Genomic DNA, 24880 nt, shown 5'->3' on the forward strand with positions numbered 1-24880 from the left:
CAGTAGGTGTGGCAAGAAGGAAAAAACACCTAAGGAGTGATACTAACATTCTCTGACCTTCAAATTGGCATTCACTGACCTGCAAATTGGCATTGTTTCTAATGTGGGGAGAGTACCGCTAAGGGTTCATGATAAGGCCTTCCGAGGCATCCAGGCAGCTCCTGGAAAGCACGACATCTGGATGGAGAGTACATTTCCTGTCTTCTACATGAGTGCAGACATTGCTGGTTAGTTTTTTTGGGAAACTGACATACATTTGTACATTTCCAGCACATGGGTGCAATTGCAGAGCAATACAATGGTGAGGTACAAGCAACTTTGATGAACAGGCAAATTGCCAATCAAAGTGAGAAGGCCGTCTGACTACTAGCATGAGGACCAAGAGACAAAAAAGGGCCATTGCAATAAAAGACCCCAAAATAATAAAAATTACAAGCTTCTTTATACGTCTAGGTGTAGGCAGAAATTCCTTCTTTTCTCAGAAGAGCAGTTATCATACTAATTTTAATACGGTGATTTTATCCATGAATGTTTTTTTTAATATTATGGGTTATCAATCGAAAGAGTGCAAAGGGAAGCAGGGAAAAGATAAGGCCCTCTATGCATGTGTATTTGGAAGCAACAAGTAATACAAACTTGTCCCATGCACATTTGACATGATTCCTTGATAGTATGTACTGAAGTACATGTGTTAAAAAAAGTATTAACATTAGAAGTAGTACTATCAACACTCAGAATTTGTTATTTTTATCATTTGCTGCGTAGTCACAGAGAACCCAAAGCAACATGAAATCTCAGCCTATAGCATTTCTGGCAACATTGACTAGGCAATAATGCACATGTTCGTCATACTTTTCTTGTCTTCCTTTTCTCCAATGTCAACCATCCACCTTTGTGACAAGACATCTGGCACTGTAGAATGGAGTGGGAAGGAGAATGGAGATATGTCTACATATGTCTACAGATCTATTCTGTCAATGACCATAAAGAACAAATGCATCTCTGAGCATTAGAGCATGAGCACTGTTTTTGTCAAACTCAGTTGTTCTAGTTGTTTCTGTAGAACAACTCTCTAGAAGTCCTGGCTATTGCTTTGCAAAGGATAGTTAGACACTCCTCGGGGAGCACACAAGCTGTGCACTTGATTTTATTCCAGTTCCACACAGAGGGAGAAATTAATTTTAGCTAGCCAGCCAAACCCACTGGGACAAGGCGATGATTGGTTTTGTATGGAGTCAACTGTGAACATGCAAGAAGGCTAATAACCAAGATAAATAATCATTTTCAAGGGGAAAAATGGAGTGAGGAAAAAGGAAAAAGGTGCCCAGATATGCACGTACCTTTTCAGTGAGAACAGCAATGGTCCCACAAAGCAGAGAGAAATGTCAGCAGAAAATCTGGCAGGGAACAGAAGTTTGCAAAGCTTTCAAAAAGTTTTAATCCTTATTCCAACGTTTGTTTCTACAGGCCATTATGCTCTTATTTCCCCATCCAGCCAAAAGAAGCAACCTTCAGATCAGAACTGCGGTAAAGCATGGCAGTAATTACCAGGAGGAAGATTGCTTATAAAGAAATGAAGTCAACAGAGTCCTTGTGTGAGAAAGCGACTAGAACATACAAATCAGAGAAAAGACAGGCATTGTGTTATTAGAACCTTGGTACAAGTCACTTAAAAATAAATTATCAGCTTTGTGCCAAATAACTGCAGGCACAGGAGGAGGGATGGCTAATGTATGAACAAGTAGAAGAAGATTAAGTCAAGGGAAAGGATTCATTTGCTTAATTTCTACCTGGTGGCTTCTCTTAATAGCACAACAATAGTAGAAAAAAGGAACAGAGACAATAGGGTTCAAAAAGGGAGGTGCAGTGGTCCAGAGTACATGTGGTGTGCATGGAGAGAGTTCCAGGTCCAATCTTTGGCATCTCTAAGTTCAAACTTCTCAAGTAAAATATATTGCAGAAAATAGTTACCTGTCTAGAACCTGACAGAGCTGATGATAGTCGGAACAAAGTCTTGGCAGCTTTCAGGATAATCACCTATGGCATCCTTAATCACCTATGGCATCCTTTTGGAGATACCCACCTTTGATCCTGTTTGCAGAGGCAGGGCAAATGCGGCCACTGCCTTCAGCACATGGCAGCCATTGTGGCCAGTGGAGGAGCGCAGACAACACAACACAAGAACGCAGCTGTTTCCCCCCCTTACCTGTGTGTGCGGCTCCTCGCAAGGAGCTGCATGATTTGGGGTAGGAGGCACTTTGCAGCAAGCATAAAAGGAGGCCAATGCAGTCACAAGGTCTCTTCTGCTGCACTTGGCTCTTGCCACCAGCTGCTTGCTTTCCCAGGAGTTCCTCTGCTGTACACGTGCAAGCTTTGGGACTTGCATTGGCAGGTCCCCAGGTCTGAGGGCAGGGCAGAGGATAGCAAGGGGGATGGGAGTGCCGGAGTTCAACCCCCCCACCAGTGACAGTTGATGGTGGGGACAGATCCTTTTGGGCAGAGCCTGTGCCCGTGGGCTGGGTTCTGCCCGTGTGTGGGAGCCTTCTTAAGAGGCTGCCCATGTGCTTGGTTGCTGGCTTTCCGGGTGGGGAGTTGGCTGCCTCACATGGCGGGGTGGCTGGAAGAGCTCCAAGAGAGGCTGATGCCCGTGGGGCCTTCCTATGCTTTACCTTCCCAGGGTCCAACAGGCATGATGGTTCTATTGCTTCCTGTCTTATTGAGGCTTGCAGGGTAAAGATAGAATTAAAGGGATGAGATGGACACACTGCTTCTTGGGGCCAACAGGCTCCATGTGGGGTTGTGGTGGGGTGGAGGTGGAAACACACTTCCAAAACTGATACACCATGTAGTGTGCATATTTAAGTTTGCATAGTCTTGTATTATGTGGCTATTTCTGCATGGAGTGCTAAAACATGCATGGCCTCCTGGTTGCAAATGTGGGATGGTAAACCTCGCGTATGCTGCCCTCCCCACGGGAAGCCCCGTCTGCATTTTCCCTCTGCCCTGTCATGGCTTTTTGCCTCCTGACAATGCTGCAAAAGAAAGCAAAATCAACTTCTCCTCCCTGGTCCTTGGCTTGTCAACTACAGCAAGCCACCAATCACACACAGCACAGCAGTTCTCTCATGGACTGAAACTTTATTCCCCCTCCCTGAGGCCCAAGGTTATTATTATTTTAAAGGCACTTCCATGTTGCTGTGTGGTAATGCCACAACACAGATGCATTTTAAATAAAAAAGTAACACTTCTGCATTGCTATGGAGAAACGCCAGAACGATACAGCACCCTCTCCCTTTGGGATTCGTGGTGTTTCGGACATAAATAGTCTGGGTGGATTTGTGAAATATTTGAAATGGTAACTGGAGCCCAAAGAGTGCTTGTGTGTGAATGGCAGGGTTTAAAACGAGGAGCATGCATGCCTGGATGATCGAGAGAAGGCTGCTTGATCACCCCCCCCTTTCCCCTTTCATTCTTCACCTTCAAAAAACCCCAAATGGGACAGTTTTTTGCCTGTTTGATCCTAAAAAGACCATGGACACTTTAAATAAGATGTTATTTTACCTTTGACAATGTAGCTATGTGATCGCTCTGCAATGTGGACCATGCCATTAAAAAATACTTGGAGCAGGAAATGGAGTGTAAGAGTGGGGCTATGCTACAGAGACTATTGTATCTTTTCCCCTCCGTGCAGGCTTGCCCCTGGTAGCTCACTGGTTGCTCACCGATGGAATGTGAGATAAAAAGTGGCAAATATCCCACATTCCAAGGCAAATCTGGGCAAAGTTTGAGGCAGCCCTGGACAGCCTCAGGATGCAGGCGACATCATGTGGAGGGGGCTCTAAAACCCACCAGCAGGAAGAGGCTGTCCAGGGGCAGATTCCTCATGCAGAAACGGTCTGTGTCTTCCCTACTCCCCAGGGTTGTGAATAGCTATTCCCCCAAAAGATTAAAACTGCATTTAACTACAGTTTGTCATGATTCAACAGACGTCAGCACAAGTAAGTTTTACTTCCGTAGGTAATCTAAAGACATTAGTTCAATGGTGTCTGTGAAAACTGAAACCCCAAATAGTTATCAATTTTTTTCTTACACCATCAAACTGTAATATCCCTGACTTTAGGTATCTGCATCATTACATGTGTTGTACGTAGGCAGTAAGTTCTAAAATGTAAGTACTTTTTATTCAGAAAACAATTTGGCATTGTTATCTCAAGGAAAGAATGAGTGATAAACTGAGGAGGCGGTAATGACTAAAACTTACGAAATGCCCACAGCAGATGCGTTTTCAAAAGGTGGGTTCAAATACAGGAGAAAATATCAAAAATTGACAGAGAAGGAAGATCATCTTAAACCTCAAAACCAGAAAACAGGTTATGTAAGCAATGAGCTGAAGATGAGGTACAAACATTATTCTTGAGACCGTCACTGACCGAACTCAGAATTCAATAAGGTCATCAACTCTTGGATTTCAGAGACAGACCAAGAAAAGTTATTGTTATTTTATAGATGGAAAAGGTAAATTTAAAAATTTATATGTCACTAGGGATGGGCATGAACTGGCCCATGAACTAAAGTTCATAATGAATTTTGGCCAGCTTGTGTTTTTTGAAGTCTTGTTTGAGAACTAAAGAGCTGTCACAAAATTCCAGAAATTTTGATGAAGTTCATGGGGGTATGTGAAGAGCAGAAAGCCCTTTAAACCCTGTGTTTTTTCTCTTCACACACAACCTGCAACTAAGCTGTTTGGTTTAAATCAGTAATTCCCAATTTATTTTGGTTTGCCACCCCCTTGGCTTCCAGGCTCCATCCCTACTGTCTCTCCCCACAGACATATGAACACACACCTCTTTCCTGGTGTTAGGTATACTGGAAATTCAAAACACAATGTATTGCCTATACACAGTGGTCATATTTTAGTCTGGAAAAAAGCCACTTTTTGTAAAAGCCTCTTTGGGTCCTCATTGGGGAGAAAGACAGACAGAGAAGCAAGCAATGGAAAATCCCATGGCTAGAAGCAAGCAAGAGAAGGCTTTTCCAGGCTCCCAAAGATGAATAATAATAATAATAATAATAATAATAATAATAATAATAATAATAATAATATTTATTGCCTCTGCTATCAACCAAGCCATCTTGTGGCAGGTTATATAAAATAATACTCCACATAAAATACATTAAATAACCCTTACCCCCCATTAAAAGCATAATATCCTAGAGGCCAAAGAAGACCTATCCTCCCCTCTTCCAGATCAGACAGCTCCGTCTCTGCTCCTCAAGGGACAATCTATGGGTGCTGACTCCACTACCAGTGATGATCTAACCTGGAAGAGCCCATCTGATCTTCCCTTTAGGGAAGGGTTGCTAACCCTAGGTTGAGAAATTCCTGGAGCTCTGGAGTGGAAACTAGGAAACATAGAGTTCGAGGATGGGAAGAAGCTCAGCAGGAATATGATTCTCTCCATCCTACCTTCTGAAGTTGTCATTTCCTTCAGGACACTAAACAGATTTTATCCTAATATAAATACCTATTATTAATATAATTTTTAAGTACTATAATATCAAAAGTCTCTTCCCATGCAGCCAGACTGTGTAGGATGCTATCCAATCAGGCATGCTCAATTGCAGCCAGGTGTGGGTGTGGCATGTGGCTTGGCTGACTTAATAGGACAGCCATAGAAGGTCCCTAGCCTCCTTTGCTGCTCACACCACTGAGGATAGTTGCTTCCATCCTTCTACCCTGTTTCCAATGTTTTCTGACTGGTTTTGTTTGCTTTCTTCATCATAGCTGTGGTTTTGTTTGGGCTAAACCCATGCCTTTGGCCAGGACCAGCCTAGTTTAGGAGCCTCTTTATGGGGATGCACATGTGCATATGCAGCAATGTCTTCCCGGATGGGGAGATGGCTACGTCATAAGGTGAGATGGCCAAGGAGGACCCCAATAGAGGCTGAGGCCCATGGGCTTCTCCTTAGCTTCACCATCCTGGAGGACTGGTAGGCCTGATGGGTAGGGGGAGCTTGACAGGATTGTTGCTTGGACCCTGTGGGCAGGCCTGCTGATGGGTTCTGCTCCCCAAGGGACTGTAATCTGCTGGCTGCAGCATGGAGAGGAACGGTTTGGTGAATCCATTCCCTCACATTCAGTTTGCCTATGTTCAGTTGTATAACAATAAAAGCTGTGACCTCGATCATGCCAAACTCAATTCATAGGTATCTGTGTGTCCTTTGTGCACCAGTACTGTTCCACCTCTACTCAGAAATAGTATATCTCATCTTTAGCTAATTCCTCCCATAACCTGTTTTATGGTTTTGAGGGTTAATTGACTAAACATGATCTACCTCCTCTGTCAATTTTTGAAATTTTTTCCTGTATTTAAACCCACCTTTTGAAAGAGGCTTCTGCTGTGGGCATTTCGTAAGTTTTAATCATTACCGCCTCCTCATTTTATCACTCACTCTTTCCTTGAGATAACAATGCCAAATTGTTTTCTGAATAAAAAGTAGTTACATTTTAGAATTTACTGCAACACGTGTAATTATGCAAATACTTAAAGTCAGGGATTTTACGGATTGATGATGCAAGAAAAAAATGGATAATTATATGGGTTTTGTGTTTTCACAGGCACCATAGAATTAATGTCTTTACATTACCTAGGGATGTAAAACTTTTTTGTTCTATGTGCTGAAGTCTGCTGAATCATGACAAACTGTAGTTAAATACAGTTTTAATCTTTTGGTACAATGGGCTATTCATAACCCTGCAGAGCAGGCAATACACACAATGCAAGACTATGCAAACTTAAACATGCACACTACATCGTGTATCAGTTTTGAAAGTATACCCCCATCTCCACCCCACACGAAGCCTGTTGGCCCCAAGAAGCAGTATATCTCACCCCTTTAACTCTATCAGTAACCTGCACCCCTCAATAAGGAAGCAGTAGAACAGGCATAGAACCTCCCCTACATCAAAACACACACACAGTACATTACACTTCTGAAACTGTTTTACTGGTACCCCTCTGTGTTATGACAACTTAATATGATATGACATGCAACCAATGCCAGTCTGCTAATGATGTAACACCTGTAGTTTAATAATCTGTCAGAAAAGAAACAGGAAAAAACAAACAAACAAACAAAAACAGCGCTTCAGATTTGTTTATGTGTATTTATTATTATTTCCCCCCTAGTTTGAGTCTATTGAATCTGAAAAAAGATTGGCATTGCAGGCCTTTAAGTGTTACCTCAAATGTGAATCGCCTGCAAAATGGAGCTCTTTCACCAAGTATTTGGTTGGAGTCAATAACTAATAATGAAGTACAACTTGAGTTGGCCTTTTCCTGTGATGGACTCCCTCCTGTAAATAAAGGCAATCACTGGTAAATGCTTGATAGTTCTATGCAAAGGAATTTTAAGGAATGTTTTATTAGTTTTAACTGATCTTAATTAATATTAATGGTGTGATTGTTGATTTTTATGTAACTATTACTTTGTTGTTATTCACCCTGAGCTGGCTTACTGGAAGTGGCAGCATATAAATCGAAATAATAAATAAAATGCGCTATTTCTTTCCTCATGGTTACAACTCAACAGCACGTTCTTCTTTCATGATATAAGATGCAGCTCTTTGTGTATGCTTCTTGATCACCTGTATTATATTTGAAAGTAGGTTCATAGATTTGGCCATTACTTTTCCCAATCTGAGTTTTTGCTGAAAATTACTGAATGGACTAATCCCCCCTCTCTGTATTACATAATACAGCTAATCCCCCCGCTCTGTATTACATAATTAGTGATAATAGCTCTCCCTCCCCTGTATCACATAAAAATAATAATTCCACTTTTTCATCTCACTGGGCAGGTGGCTGCCTGTATACCCTTGATAGAATTAAGCATCACTTTGCCCTTAATGTTGGTGTTTGGAACCAGAGTATTTTTTGGGGGGAAACTTACTTGGAAAGGGCAATTTTAATAGGTAATATTACAATTGGCAGTCAAGCACCATGTAATATTTTAGTACTCATCATTATTAACTGTCAGATTGTTATTGCATTCTTCTTAATCTCTTCAAAATTGCAGCCCTTGTGAGTGACATATCAATTAATTTTTCCATGATTCACATGTGATCTGGGGTAAGATTAACATTAATGATTATTATGCAGTAGGGAAAGCAAAGCTGATGTCAATTGGAAAATGTCATCATTAATGCACACTTAAAGGCTAAACTGAAAGTTCTGAATGCAGATCAGAGGACAGAGATCCATTCAGAGTTGAAAGGGTCTGGCTGCTTAGTCCCACCTTCCCCTATGCCTGAGGCACTGGAGGAACCTCTGCCTTGGACAAGGACTGAGGTCTGTCTTCTCTGACTCATGTTACATGGATTTTTTTTAAGGCCATTCTATCACTTACACTATAGGCTGCAATCCTAAACAGACTTATTAGGGAGTAAGTTTCATTGAATGCAATGATATTTACATCTAAGTATACATGTTTTGGAGTGCACTTACTTGAAGAAGAGAGGCTTGACTCTTGAAAGCTTATGCTCTGGAAATCTTTTTGGTCTTTAATGTGCTTCTGGACTGACCTTCTGTAAAGGTAAAGGTATCCCCTGTGCAAGCACCGGGTCATGTCTGACCCTTGGGTGACGCCCTCTAGCGTTTTCATGGCAGAATCAATACGGGGTGGTTTGCCAGTGCCTTCCCCAAAATTTTCTGTAGGATTTCACTAAATGACACAACTTGTAAGCTGCCTTGAAGACTGCTTTGTGGGTCAAAGGTTGGGATGGGCATGAGCCAGCTGACAAATGAAAGTTCATCATGAATTTTGGCTGGTTCATGGTTTGTAAAGTGATGTTATTGAACTGAAGTGTTGCCACAAACTTCCATGAATTTTGATGAAGTCCATGAAGAGCAGAAAACAGGAGTTTTAATGGTTCTGAGCCATATAAATCCCTGCTTTCTGCTCAACACAAAAACCAGTTCATGATAGTAAATGACTCAAAACCATTTAACCCCCTGCGTTCTGCTCCCCACCACTTCTAAACTTTAAATGGCTCACAAATCTATATATACTGGTTTCGTTTGCAAATTGGCTTATTGGTTTGTGGTTCAGTTCATGGTTCAGCCCTCATCAAAGGTGAGGTTGTAAGAGTTCTATTTTTTTATGTTATTTTAGAAAACTGATGGGATTATTGAAAATATAAATTGTTTGAAGGGCAGAAAGAAACTGCAGAAGGGAGGGAGGATGAATGTATGTGTGTGCATCTCTGTTCCCCCATAAATTCCTTGCAGGCTCCTACTTGTTACATTGTAAATCTGACTCTGTGTTTTCAGATGTATGATTCAAGGGATTGGACCTTTGAATCTGTGGGTTTGCCTCATTAAATTACTTACAATACAATCCTATGCTTTAGTTATAGTGGCTGAAATTGTTTTTCTGACTAAGCTGAAAATTACACCAGTGTTAAAAATCTATGCTGGTGTCATACATCTATTGCTGCCTCAGCATCCAATGTAACAGTTTAGTGCTGGGGTATTCTATGATGGTACTGGAGGAGATTCAGATTTGAATGATTCAAATACAGGATCAGCTGTTTGTTGGGCTCTGCACTGTGAGGGGAGGCACACTGGGGGGGGGGGGAAGGCACAAAAACAGGCCTAAGACTGAATCATTATATGCCAGTAGCTGTTGTAGCTAGTGATTGTTCCAGATACTACGTCTTTTGATGCTGGTTTATTGTTATTTTCATAAATGTCAGTTTAACAAAGTGGGATCACACCGTTATGGTTGTGAACTCGCTCAGTTCTTTAAAAAAATATTATTTGATATTGCTCTTTGAAATAAATGGAAGTTACACATTGTGCCGTGAGAATAAGAACAGGAGAAGCCATGCAAATATGGCCTTGATGCCCACCACTACAGCTCAATTCACAATACAAGCAGGGCCTTTCACTTGACTGAACGCTTTCCCATAATAAACTACTATAAGAGTTATAAATATTGTAATGGTTATATAATCATCCCTACTCAAGGCTGCTTTGGTCAAGACTTTGGTCAAGAGCCACTGTCTAAACAGCAGATACCTGCATGGTCCTAGTGCAGCCTTTCTCAACTTTTTTACTGTTGAGAAACTCCAGAAAGATTCTTCAGGCATCAAGAAACCCCCAAAGTAATGTGATCATACAAAATACGGTTGGGAAGCATAGATGTCTACATGCTCACCTGGAGCTCATCCCTTTCCCATCCCCTGAAGGCCCATTACTGGCAATTTTGGAAGGTTTTTTTTTAATATGACCATATATGGGATTAGAGGAGTCACAAATTGGGATCAAGATTGCAGGGAGAAATATCAACAACCTCAGATATGCAGATGATATCACTCTAATGGCAGAAAGTGAAGAGGAACTAAAGAGCCTGTTGATGCGGGTGAAGGAGGAGAGTGCCAAAGTTGGCTTGAAACTCAACATCAAGAAAACAAAGATCATGGCATCCGGCCCTCTCAATTCCTGGCAAATAGAAGGGGAAGAAATGGAGATAGTGACAGATTTTATTTTCCTGGGCTCCAAGATCACTGCAGATGGGGACTGCAGCAAAGAAATTAAAAGACGCTTGCTCCTGGGGAGGAAAGCTATGGCAAATCTAGACAGCATCCTAAAAAGCAGAGACATCACCCTGCCAACAAAAGTGCGTTTAGTCAAGGCTATGGTCTTCCCAGTTGCAATGTATGGCTGCGAAAGTTGGACCATAAGGAAGGCCGAGCGTCAAAGAATTGAGGCTTTTGAACTCTGGTGCTGGAGAAGACTCTTGCGAGTCCCTTGGACTGCAAGGCGAACAAACCAGTCAGTCCTAGAGGAGATCAGCCCTGACTGCTCTTTAGAAGGCCAGATCCTGAAGATGAAACTCAAATATTTTGGCCACCTCATGAGAAGGAAGGACTCCCTGGAGAAGAGCCTAATGCTGGGAGAGATCGAGGGCAAAAGAAGAAGGGGACGACAGAGAATGAGGTGGATGGATGGAGTCACTGAAGCTGTAGGTGCAAACTTAAATGGACTCCGGGGAATGGTAGAGGACAGGAAGGCCTGGAGGATCATTGTCCATGGGGTCGCGATGGGTCGGACACGACTTCGCACATAACAACAACAACAAATATGGTGATATACCTGATAAATCTGTTAAAACTTAATTAACTCCCACCCATTTGGAAACCCCAGGGATTCATGACACCCTGAGAAAGCCTAAAGGCTTATGAATGGTCCAGGAGGAGTGCTGTAATTGGCCATATCTTATGCTGGCCTGAAATATGTCTCCAAATCTTTCAGAACTGGAAAGAGATTATTGTTTTGATAAAAAGAGACTTCATCTCCTAGCATTATTATTCTCTGCATGTCCACTGCTGAAACTTCAGTCTGTTGCTAAATGCAGTTTCATAAATCTGGAAACAAGAGATGTTCCCATATGAAGACTACCCCAAGAGATGGTGGCTAATGAGCAATCAGAAGCAAGAGTCACTCTGTAGGAAAGTGTAAGAAACTGATTGAAATAGCTGGAAATCGGAAATTTTAACTCCTAAAATTAGTCCTACAATATTAGACCTACAACTGGAGACCTAAGGTATGGCAACAGGCAGGGAAATAACCAGAAAAAGCATACCTATAGTTCTGGAACATTTTTACCATCACAGAAGGAAGGGGTAAGGAAAGAGGAGGCCACAGCCAAGCCCACTCTCTCCTGCAAGACTGCTGCTGGGCACCAGGGCAAGCTGGTGTGGCCAAACTCCCCCCTGGCGATTTTCAACTGTAGACCCCCAACCTTAAGCACCAACAACCCACTGGGCTGTCAGGTGGGCCAGTACTGCAACATTCTACAACTAGCCAGAACTGGAACAACCAGGGAGCAAGGAGTAGGGATGGGGCTAATGGTTTTTTAATCTATTTTATATTAATTCATACTATATTTTAAAGATTTTAAGGAGACTTCTAATGGAAATGTATGTATCTTGGCATTTATACAAAGTTTTACCAAGTCTGTGCTGTTTACTGACCCAAGGCAACCAATCATGAGGAGACAGTATAGAAATTACGTAATAAATAAATGAATTGATGGATGGATGAATGAATGAATTCCAATAGTGGCTTAAAAAGGCAATTGATTTTAATGGGCTTAGACCAGAGTAACTCTGCATAGCATTGCATCATTAGCATTGCTTCTGGTTATACCCAAAAGAACAGTTCTAGAAAGAATTTCATTTTGAAATAAATTTATCCTCCTAAAATATGTGAATATGAGTTTTTTTTCCCAGATGGTACCATGTTGTTGTAAAAAAACTCATATTAAGAAGACAATGCAAGCTTTTAAAAGTTTTTATATTCCTTTTTGTATGGTCCCATGAGCTTTTAAAGCTACTAAATATAATTATTTTACATATTCTTTGGAGAGTGCATATTTTCAGTTTTCAGGTAACAAAAATACCAGTATAGCTTGGAGTAAAAACAAATGTGTAAAATTATTAAGAACTAAGATTTTGTAATGCAAAATTGTCAGGATGTATGCAAATTTTTCTATTTATTCATTTACAGAATTTATATCCTGTTTTCTGCCCTCCCAAGGGCCACCAAGGCAGCTAACAATTTAAAATCTACATGACAAAAATCAGTATTTAAAACCATTAAAATCAACCCCCCAACACACATCATTAAAACAATGAAAAGCAGAATTAAAATACACACAAAACATAAATGCAGGAAAGAAGGGATCACTGAGGGAATAATAAATGAAACAACAAAGAAAACTTCACCTGCTGGCAGAAGATGGCAGAACAAGAGGACAGACAAATATGTTCCAGCTCTTCAGAGCCATGACCAAGAAGGCCCTATCCCATATTGCCATCCATGTAATCTCAGAAGGACTGGGCACCTGAAGCAGGGCTTCAGAAGATGACCATAATGTTTGGGAAAGTTCATAAGAAAGAAGGTGGTCCTTCAGGTAAGTTAGTCCCAAGCTGTATAAGGCTTTGAAAATCAAGACCTTGAATAGCCCTCATTTTGTTTAGCCTGCGTTGAGGATTGTAAAGTCAACAATAGTAAAGAAAGCAGCTGGGTCTGAGTTTCCTTAGGGTTCATTTAACTGATACCCTGCAGATAGCTTTTAGCTACTATAATTATATGCTCTAATTAGGAATTAGAAGATGTTTTATTTTCCTAATCATCATATTCTGTTTAATACATGATATTTGTTCGATATTGTACCCAGGTATAATGAGAAACACGACTTCTTTGAGTAATGGACCTGTCTTTTAACATGATTAAACGTTCTCTGCAATGATCTATAACTCTGGAATTTTATACAGGAACTTTTAACCTCCTCCACGCCTGCTCTATAGTTTGAGGCCTAGCTCATTCTGAAGCTTTTTAGATGAATTCTAAAGCAGTGTCTTAATTGGTCAATTACATTGCTGCAAGCCTGCCATAAAGATGCAGACAACGCAACATTTACATAAGTATATCAAGCAAGGTTTTTGAACTGTCAGATAATTTGTACAATTATGGCAAAGCAAGGCAAAGGACAAAATTAGATTATAATCCTGTGATGTCTCTTTCCTTTCTTTCTGCATTTGCTGTCTTAGCTCATCAGTTTGTCCTGTCTCAAGTCCATTTTGCCTTTCAGGGTAGAGAATGTACTGTGCTGTTAAATATGACTACTTATCGGAGTTGGCTGCAATTAAGGATGGTCCAACATCCATCAGTGTGGGTGTTGGGTTATTTTTCACATATTCAAATAGTAGACTACAGTACAACCGGCAGGTTTTCAGCAGGACCGTTTATGCACTGGGAACTTCTCTGCCCCAGCTTCCGTGCAGTAGCACAAATCAGGGGCAGATGAGGTGCACCAGGCCAAATGCTTTCCCATGTGGGTGCAGGAAGCGGTGGAGCAACCTGCTATGACTAGAACTCCAGCCTGCAGCCCGGCATGAGACCTCCAGTGCATAAACGGTCCAGGTGCATATTCTCATACAGCCTGATAGAAGCCTCACATTTCTCTTCCCTTCTCCACAAAGCTCTTGGTGGTGGACCCCACTAAGTCACCTTTCGAATATATGATTCTATGATTCTATGAATCAGTCAGCCTGGAATGATGAACAGTGATTATTTCAGATCAATCAAAAGGACAAGATCCTGGGATAATCTGGACTTTTTAAGAAACTATAGATGTACAAGATGGTTGTGTGTAACCTGCCCTGCTTCCAAACAACTTGTTCCAAGACAGCCTCAGATAATTTCACCTCTTGACCCAAGGCTATTTGGTAACGTGGTCTCACACTTGGCATGTGCAAAAAAACCTCACAGTAATATTTTTTGGGTTCAGGTATATTGGATATATAAAAAATCAGTATTTCCCAATATTCCTGAATTCCAAGACCTGTATAGTATTGGGAGTCAGAAAATAAAAGCTGAACACTTTTAATACTTTGGCATCAGCATATACTCCAAGCTGTCACTGGGCTCTGAATTCCCCTTCCCACTCAGATCCTGGCACTCACGGGGGTTCTGCTGCTGAGGATCTGAGTGTGGATGGGAGACATGTCCCTCTCCTGGCATTCATGAGGCTTCTACTGCTGGGAGCAGAAGTTGTCACCGGGATCTCAGTGTCTGTGTTGTGTGTGTGTGTGACATGTAACTTTTCTATGCACCTCTTGGCAACTTTAAACAGAAGGTAGAGAGGAATGGGGCAAAATGTTTCCAGGTATTTTATACCAATTGAAATTTCCAGATTTTCTTCAAATTCAGCTCCCAACAGAGTTTGTGACCATAATCCATGTTATCAGCTGGACCCTGTTGTATTAGATACATGGCCTACAACTGAAAACTGGACAATAATTTAGGTATCTTATGGAAGTGAGGGTATCCTTAGTAGGGATATTACACTGGTCTTTTTAGCACCAATGGGGCTAATATTTTTATTAAATAATCCGGTTCATCCAATGTGTTGGTCTCCTTCTAGCAGATTTTACTAGCCAGAATAGGCAGCTGGCAAGAGAACAAGTATTCTGTTCACTAACTTCAGAGTATCTCTATATGAATCTGATGAATGTAAACCTCCGGAAAATTAATATGTCCTCTGATCAGGGCCCTTCCTGCGCCATCAATACCAGGCATTGAATGTGTTGGCCTCGGATGGGGATCAACCGAGAGCGTGGCCATCTGGTTAGTGTACCGCGCGCCCAATGCACCACCAGATGCCCTGCCTGCCCTGCTAGAGGCGGTGGCGGCCAGTTTCCCAGTCTATTAGTCCTGGGGGACTTTAACGTCCATGCTGAGCTGCCGTCCTCTAAAACTGGGCAGGACCTAGTGTCAACCATGGCGACACTAGGGCTCTCGCAGTTTGTTGTTGGCCCCACCCACCAAGCAGGTCACACCCTGGATCTTATTTTCGGCGTAGGTCTGAATGTGGATCTGGTCACGGCAACTGCCATGCCATGGTCAGACCACTATGCCCTGAAGGCTCGGCTATGGCTACCACTCCCACCTCAGTTGGGTGCCGAGCAAATTTTAGCTCGCCCGCGGAGACTTATGGATCCAATTGGATTCCTGAACGCTCTGCGGGAGCCAATGCATCCTGGCACTTCTCTCAATGGCCTGGTAAGCGACTGGCATGACAGACTGCTGGCTGCCATTGATGAGATAGCCCCCCGATGCCCTCTCCGGCCCCGTCTCAAGCGGGCCCCTTGGTACACCGAGGAGCTTCGCAACAAGAAATGGGAACTGAGATGGCTAGAGCGAGTTTGGAGGAAGACTCGTGACGAAGCCTTGAGAACATCTTATAGAATGCAGATGAAGGCCTATGAGATGGCGGTGAAGTCAGTGAAATGCAATTTTTACTCGGCTACCATCGCATCCGCAGACTCACGCCCGGCTCAATTGTTTAAGGTAGTTCGGTCTCTTACTCCCCTGGCTGAAGGGCAACAAAACAGTAGCAAATTGGATATCAGCTGTGAGGCATTTGCGAGTCATTTTGCGGATAAAATCTCGACACTCCGCCATGACCTCCCTCCAACCTTAGATACAGAAAGTGAACTAGAGGCCCCTTGGCCGTCTTTGGAGAATACCTTGAGTAACTTCAGACGACTCACGCTGACCGAAGTGGACAGGATACTAGCAACAGCGAGGCCAACCACATGCCCACTAGACCCTTGCCCATCCTGGCTCCTAAGAACAGCGGACATAAGGATAAAGGGCCCCCTCCGGGAGATAATCAATCTATCTCTCACAATGGGAGAATTCCCGGAGGGACTGAAAGAGGCTGTGGTACGCCCACTGCTGAAAAAAACATCCTTAGACCCGCGAGAGCCCAACAACTATCGACCCATCTCACATTTAGCGTTTCTGGGGAAGATGATTGAAAGGGCTGTCGCAAACCAACTAACAGAGTACCTGGAAGACGCTTTGGTCCTAGACCCATCCCAGTCAGGCTTCCGGCCTGGCCATGGGGTAGAGACAGCGCTAGTCGCCAGTTGGACCGAGGCGGGTCGGCACTGCTGATATTACTAGACCTCTCAGCAGCGTTCGACACAGTCGATCATGACCTTCTAGCTCGCCGCCTCACCGATGCCGGAATACGAGAGACAGCCCTCCAATGGCTGATCTCCTTCCTCCGGGATCGTGGACAGAGGGTTGCAATTGGAGACAAAACATCAGACCATCGTCAACTTACTTCTGGAGTCCCACAAGGAGTGGTCCTCTCTCCTATCCTATTCAATATCTTTATGCGCCCTCTTGCACAACTGGTACGGAGGTTTGGGCTGGGTTGTCATCAATATGCCAATGACACCCAGCTCTTCCTCCTGATGGATGGCCGCCCTGGCTCCCCCCCAGAAGCATTAGCCAGCTGCCTGGAAGCAGTAACGAGATGGCTGAAGCAGAGTCGTCTGAAGCTCAATCCTTCAAAGACGGAGGTCCTGTGGCTGGGTAGGAAGGGCCCATGCAAGGAAGCGTGCCTGCCTGCCCTGGATGGCGTACAGCTCTCTACGGCTCACTCCGCCAGGAACCTAGGCATGATTCTGGATACTTCCCTTACAATGGAAGCCCAGATCACAAAGGTAGCGCGGCTGGCATTTTACCATCTCCGCCAAGCCAAACTACTAGCGCCCTAACTCCTAGCCACAGTGATCCATGCGACGGTCACCTCTAGACTGGACTTCTGTAACTTGCTCTACGCAGGCCTGCCCTTAGCCTTGACCCGGAAACTACAGCTGGTCCAAAACGCAGCGGCCAGGTTCCTCACAGCAACACCGTGGAGGTCCCACATCCGGCCCATTCTCCACCAACTGCAGTGGTTGCCAGTTGAATTCCGCATCAGACTAAAGGTTCTGGTAATTACCTTCAAGGCCATTCAGGGTCAGGGCCCAGTGTACCTGAGGGACCGCCTCCCTGCCTATGCCCCTAAAAGAGCTCTGCGCTCCACCGCCACCAACCGGCTAATGGTCCCTGGCCCTAAAGAAGTCCGCCTGGTCTCGACCAGGGCCAGAGCATTCTCTGTTCCGGCCCCCACCTGGTGGAATGAGCTCCCGCAGGAGATCAGGGCCCTGACGGAGCTTAAACAGTTCCGCAGGGCCTGCAAAAAGGAGCTCCTCCGCCAGGCATTTGGTTGAGACCAGGCACAACCAACAGCGAATGAAGTGCCCCCACTCCCCCCCTCCCCCATCTCCCCCCTTCCTCCCAGAACTCCACCAGAGCACTCTGGACTTGTTGTGGTATTGCACCGTTCCATCGTTATATTATTATATTGTTATACTGTTACATTATTCTGTTATATGGTTACAACCACTGTTATTAATTACTGTATGTTTTAACGAAGACTGTTTCATGTATCGTTGATTAGTTTTAATGTAAACCGCCCTGAGCCTTCGGGGAGGGCGGTATATAAATCTAAATAAATAAAATAAAATAAAAAATAAATTAATGTGGAACCCAACCATTGATGATAAACCCACTATTGCTTTGAGAATTCTTCAGGCTGTGATATTTTTTTCTGATCAGTTATGTATAGACTAGTAAAAAAGCCCATTGTATATCCTAAATACAATGGGCGCTAGGAGGCTGGGGCAGAGTAAAAGATCGCTTACTTACAGAGAGGCTTGAGCGGCGGTGGAGGCAAAGGCGAAGGTGGCAGCTTGAGCGGCGGCTTGACGCAGGCCCACCCGCCCAGGCCCACCCGCCCCCGAAGCTCTCCCAAGCCTTCTCTCGGCCGGCGGAGCGGCCTCGCGGTGTCGACGCCGCCGCGAAGCTGCTCCGCCGGCTGAGAGAAGGCGGCCAGGCCCACCCGCCCCCCAAGGCTCTCCGAAGCCTTCTCTCGGCTGCTCCGCCGGCCGGGAGAAGGCGGCGCGGCTGACCGCTCACCTGTGGCTGTGCGGGTGAAGCAGGCAATGGGGAGCCGCGCGGGCGGGATGGACACTTGGAGGGGCCAATCAGGAGCCGCTTCGCGACTCCTGATTGGCCCCTCCGAGTTCTTATCCCGGACAGGGCCCGCCCTAACTCCTCCCACAGTGCCCTTACTGCTTTATTCAGTCCGTGGCGCTCCGCGCCACAGGGCTGTTTAAAGATATTTCATAAAACCTTGTTTTTGTGTCTAAATGTGTAACTGCCTCTGTCCTATACCCGTGAAAGAATTCCATGAGTTTAATATTGTTTGCTTAGATATTTGGCTCTTGAAATGCTCCTATATTGATTCGTTTACATCATATACTCAACTCTTTCTGTCTTAAAAACGTGCCCTTTGATTAATTTTAAAGGTTTTTCAGGAAGCAAATGCAAAATGTGTAGGGGTCTCCGAGTTGAATTAAAATGAACTCGCCCACTGTTCTTTATTCTGAACCAGAGCGATGTATCAAGTCAGCATTGTCTATTCATTCTGGCTGGCAGCACTTTCCAAGGTCTCTGCTAGAGGCCACATCAAGTATCACCTTATCCTTTTAAGCGGAGAGGAGAGTGGCTGAACCTGGGACCTTCTGAATGAAAGCAGATGCTCTACCGCTCCTCCAAGCACCATATTTATGATATGCATTCTTACCTCTTGGAGGGTTGTAAAAGTTTCCTGTATTTGAGCCTGTCCTGCTTCACTCCAAACGTGCTCACATTCAAATGACTTTAACCCCTTGTTTTCCCTTAAGCACAGTTTTTGTGCTATTGAAGTCAAAGCTGACCAGATGTCTTGGTTCATAAAGACAGGCAGAGCTGGTAGGTGTATTAAGGATGTGCTATAGCTTCAGTCACCTCCTTCATTAGACACGAATCCTTCTTTACAAGGCACCAAACAGGACTGTATGCCATTCTAATTTCCTAAATTAATCGGTCGGCATTACAATAGCTCCAGGCTGCTGTGCCATTTCTTTGCAACCCCCCTTAGAAAATGAACTAAACCCCAGCACTTCTCCATGGATACTGGGATCCTCTTTTTAGTCCTTGTTTTCAACCATCCAGTTCTGCATGGAATTCCAGTGATGAGCAAAGAAGAGGTGGCATTTAAGTGACCAAAAATGTGTTATGATACAACCTTGTGTATAATCATTTCTTAAAATGCATCATGGTGACCAAAGTTCTAAGTCATTAGTGTGGAACTGTCTACACAGAACCCTACTGGGGTTGATCATCCTGCCCATTGTCAGTATGCGTGACAGGCCAATTTAAATATTTGCTGCAAAAAATTTGAAGCGAGATAAATGAAGCTCACTGGCGAATGTAAAAACGCTAATAAAAAAGCAGCAATGGCAACTATGCCAATGTCTTTTCATTTAACTCAATATAGCACCCACTGAAAGTCCCCATTCCCCCCACTCCAGTTCTGTCTCCCTCAACAGCTGCAAGTAGGGAAATGGCAAGTGGGGAAAATATGCCTAGTTGAGGGATGTTCCCAATTTTAATTGTTGTCTTTCTGATTGAATTCTTGACCAATTTACATTTATCTTGAGGGACCGCAAATTGTCCATGAATGTGCTTTCACGCTTTCATGGAATGTGTGCACTGCCTAATCTTCGTATTTTACTGCAATAATTTCTACTTCGGCAAGGGTTTAGGTGGTTCATCAAGAAAACATGTCTCTTCTAATCTGCTTGAACTTCCGAACAGTGAGTCAATTAAGTCTAAATATTCATTGACGCATTTCCTGCTTGCTCCTATTTACACAGGATAAGCAGCTGCTAATACATTTTGAGTCAATGTATCTTCAGTAATAATGTGATTTATTTTCGTGCTTGTTGTTTGTTGAAATTCCTGTGGTTTTGCAAGTACAATATTTATAACAGGTGAGTGGTACTAGAAACTTGGAAGTGGAGGGTAATAAATGCAGTAACAATAACAATAACAATAACAATAATGATGATGTCACAGATATGGGGATTAATTCTTTCAACCCATTCAAAAACCTTCATCCAGAGCAAGAGGTTTACTTTTGCAAAAGGCTGAGAGTCTACCTCTTTTATCAGTTGCCTCTTTTAACATCCACAATTCAAAGTGACAGTGTTGGGTAGCAAACTGGAGTGAAATTTATATGGAGGTTGACTGCTCCATCTGGAATAGGGAGCTTGCCTGTGGAATAGTGGGTCATGGGAGGGGGCAGTAGCAGAAAAATCAATGCACAGTTTCTCTACGGTTGGAATCTTGGTTTTCCCTTACTGTACAGTAAACACACAGGTATACTTGCCTGGTACTAGGGGATAATATCTAGGTTAGAGGGAGTGATTTGCAGGCATGTGTAAATCAGGAGATCTCCCTTTCAGTAACTATAAAGCACTCATCAATTGTAACCTTCCAGATCCCTCAGCTTTTCCAATGCAGCTTTGAATCTTAGTCCACAGTCTCATGCAGTGAAATAGTTTTTGAGAGAAGAACATGAGTACACTAATTAAATCAATGATCATAAGCAAATTACTTTTTTGGGGTGGATAGGTGATGGTATGCCATATTCCTATATAGTTTATTCTGAGGGGCATTTCCCACGGCTTAAAAATAGCACAATGGTTGCTGATTGAAAACGCTACTAATTTGCCATAACGCACGACGTCGTTAACGATCTGCAACAATCCTGAAACCGACCCGCAAAAAGCGCTTCGTTGTAGCGCTTTTAGGGGAATCCAGAAAACTGGATTCACCCTCCGGATAGCGATACACTCCTGCAACCAATCTGCAACAGTAGCGCTAAAGACCTGTGCGTTACCATTGTTGCGGGTTCTTCAAAGTCCCTCCTCCCGAGCCTGTCCTCGAAACTTCCGGCGAACTGTTCGCCATTTTTTTTTTCTCCGAGCGAGCGGGGATCTACGAGGCAACGGGACAGCGACTGGCTTTCAAGCACGATCACTTTAGGAAATTCTGCCCGGACACCACAAGAGTTTTTCACAAGCACAGTGGCACACACCGTCACGTTCCCTAAATTTGGCCAAAGCTTAAAACCCCGTCTACCATCGGCCAGTCCTAGCGGAGTCAACGTACAGGGAGCATTTAAAAAAATTCTCCTCTGAGCGTGCCAACGAACATTCGCCGCTCGCAGTCTCCTGCTTAGCTTAGAGGGGTTCAATAGACATGATTCGTGGTGATATCATGAGGGGCGGCTTATGTGTAGTGGGTCTTTGTGTGGTTCCCGGTGCGTGCTTGTGCTTGGGTTCGGACAACCCCTTCCATTGGCGGCTAGACCTCCGGCAAGCGGAGTTGCCGTCCCCCGTTCATTTTAAAAAATTTTCCTCTGAGCGTGCCAACGAACGGTCGCCGCTCGCAGTCTCCTGCTTAGCTTAGAGGGGTTCAATAGACATGATTCGTGGTGATATCATGAGGGGCGGCTTATGTGTAGTGGGTCTTTGTGTGGTTCCCGGTGCGTGCTTGTGCTTGGGTGCGGACAACCCCTTCCATTGGCAGCTATACCTCCGGCAAGCGGAGTCGCCGTCCCCCGTTCATTTTAAAAAACATTCCTCTGAGCGTGCCAACGAACGTACGCCAGTAACATGTCATGTTTGGTTGATTTATGCTGTGGCTGGTGAATATTATTGGGGAACTGCCGAGTACTGCCGCACTTGCTCTCGGTTGAACACCGGCATGCGTTTGTGTAATGGCGGACATTTTCCTAAAATGGCTCCCGCTGCATGTTCAAACTGCTCTTCTCTCGTGTAAACGAATCAGCGCATGCGTTAAGTCAAACAACAAGGGCGCCAATCTGGCCATTAGGAGCAGATCCTGTTCCCGCGCGAGGAGTTTTGAACGTGACATGTGACCTAATGTGGCCAATGCGCGTGTCCCCTACTGCCCTCTACCAATCAGGAGCCGGCTAGTCCCTTTGTCTTTGTGTGCGGGAAGGTATATGATCCGTTGCACCCTGCACCTTCCACCACCATTTTGCTCAGCTACCAGCGAAAGCAACATGGAATCGTCTTCTCAAGCCTCGTCCGTCCCTGCAACCGGCCGTGGCCCAACTTGGAGGGACGCGGAGATCAGGGACCTGATCGGGATTTTCTCGGAGGAGAAAATCCAGGACGCGTTCCAGTCCTCCCACAGGAATAGGGAGGTATTCGAACAAGTGGCCATTAAGATGCGCGCCCTGGGCCACAACAGGACCGGCCTTGAATGCCGGTCGAAGACCAAGACAATGAGGGCAGAGTATATGCGTGCCGTGAACCATAATAAGGGTTCCGGCAACGAGAAGGTTACCTGCCCCTACTTCGAGGAGCAGCGCCAGCTGTACGGAGACGGGGAAGGATCCGGCAGGCCGAAGCGCGTCGGCCGGAGCCTTAAGGTGGTTCGGAAGCCGGCTGCCCCGGTCGAGGAACCACCCGCTGAGGAGGATCCCGGCGAGGGCACCTCGTCCAGCTTTCGCCCTCCACCCCCCGTCCAGCAACGAGCCGCGGAATCGGTAACGCTGGACCTCATCGCCATCGTTCCTGGGGAGCCAGAGGAGGCTCCTGAGCAAACGCCCCTTGCCTCCGGTAAGTGATTTTATTTTTATTTTATATTTCCTTTTGAGCAAATGTGTGTTCTGACGTTTGGCCATCGTTTTCTCGTCAGTTCGTTGCAACGCATAAGATGGTAGGCTGTGGAGTGCTTGCTGTGTTTACTATTTGAAACGGTTTTAATTTTATAATTTAATTTTAATTTTTAAAAGATTTTAAAAGATGGTAGGCTGTGGAGTGCTTGCTGTGTTTACTATTTGAAACGGTTTTAATTTTATAATTTAATTTTAATTTTTAAAAGATTTTAAAAGATGGTAGGCTGTGGAGTGCTTGATGTGGTTAGTATTTGAAACGGTCATGTTTAATCAACAGCCCCAAAATATTTGCTGCATGCCTCGCCCATAGGCCTTCTGCAGTACTTTGGCTCACTACTTTGGGAGCTTGCTTTGTGGTTCATGGTGTATGCTTGCTCATTTTTCAATATTTTCTGCTCTTGTCCACAGAGACACAGTTGCCAGGGACGGGGCCCCTCGAGTCTCCAGCAGCACCTGACGTGGATAGTGATTCGGGGGCATCAACTAACATTGGTAAGTATTAGTTAAAATAGGGGGGGGGCTGTTTTGACTGCTTTGTGCTTTTCTGTTTGTGCAGGGCAGCAGCACTGCTAAGAGAAAGAAGAGAGTCCCTCTGCGTTGCTGGTGTAGCCTTTGAAGCTGGCTTTGCCACCCTTTGGTCCTAGATCTGTTTTTTTTCCTTTTTTTGCAGATTTCATACCCGGAACACAGGAGGAGGAACAGCCTGGGTTGCTTGGACCTCCTGCACGGCGCAGGCGGATACAGATTCAAGATGGTGAGCGTGCATGACCTGTTCCTTTCGAGCCATAGCTGCAGGACAATGTCGCTAGGCACTAACCATGTGCTCCCTTTTAATTGTTGAGAGTCCTGCTGTGAAAGTAGGCAAAAGTAAAAGCACACCATGGGCAAACAAACAATAGCCATGTGCTCGCCGGGGATTGTTTAAATTCTTGGCAGGAAAACACGGGGACAAAAAAGAACACCATGTCCACCATGGTGTGTTTTGACTTTATTGATGTCACTAACAGTTTTGTTTCTCATTTTTTGCCAACAGAGGTTCTTTCAGATGAGGAGGAGGAACCACCCCTGGCTCCAGGCAGCCCACCACCTAGAGGTGCGCTCCCAGCAGAGGAGAGGCTTACGAGGGAACGCGGCAGGCTGAGGCGCGTCTCCATCTTGACAAGCGTGGGAGAGAGGCTCCTTGAGCACTGCTATGAGGAGTCACGGCGTGCCGCTGCCGCTGACCAAGCCATGCTCACACTCATTGCCCAGGAGGGGAGAAAATTGAGGGCAGTCCTTAGAGAGACAAACCAAATCCTACGCGAAGGCGTGGAGGAGGTGCGACTGATAAGGAGACTCATGGAGAGGGCTGTAGTGGTCATGGAAAGGGCCTACCCTCCACAAATCGCCCCCGCCCCCCCACCACCACCCACACCACCACCCCCACCACCACCCACACCAACACCACCACTTCCAGCACCCACCCCACCGACTCCCTCTCAGAATGCCTCCACCCAAACACGAAGGAGGACTATTCTCGGAAAGAGGAAAATAAAACCAGCAGACAAGTACTCCCCCTCCTAGTTTTGCCCACTTTTTCTATTTCATGTTATCTGTGTTTTGTTGTTTGTTGAATAAAGTTTATATTTTTGACTCTGTCTCTGTGTACCCTACTGTAGAATCTGCAAGGCCGAAAGCGGCCTCTCTAGTGATTGTCTATATTGTGGTACTGCTGTGTGGGTTGGAGGTTGGAGGGGTGTTAGTTCAAGGAGTTTTAGGAGTGTGGTGTGGGGTTAAATATGTGCGAGTTTAAGAAGTTACACTGGAGTCTTGTTATAAAATTTGCAATAACATTTTATTTTAAAAAACATTTTAACAGGGGAAA

At 44.5% G+C, this 24880-nt stretch overlaps 1 protein-coding gene across 1 annotated transcript; it reads left to right on the plus strand.

Annotated features, from left to right (window-relative positions):
* The first annotated feature begins 20990 nt into the window (after positions 1 to 20990).
* LOC143844155 (uncharacterized) lies at positions 20991 to 24212 on the plus strand. The gene is made up of 5 exons (XM_077351157.1): positions 20991 to 22957; positions 23425 to 23508; positions 23687 to 23770; positions 24050 to 24148; positions 24202 to 24212. Exons 1-5 carry the CDS (start codon positions 22336 to 22338, stop codon positions 24210 to 24212), a joined length of 900 nt encoding a protein of 299 aa, XP_077207272.1. The 5' UTR covers positions 20991 to 22335.
* Positions 24213 to 24880: the final 668 nt, after the last annotated feature.

This window comes from Paroedura picta, chromosome 9 (assembly GCF_049243985.1).
Source record: "Paroedura picta isolate Pp20150507F chromosome 9, Ppicta_v3.0, whole genome shotgun sequence".
Classification (NCBI taxonomy): Eukaryota; Metazoa; Chordata; class Lepidosauria; order Squamata; family Gekkonidae; genus Paroedura; species Paroedura picta.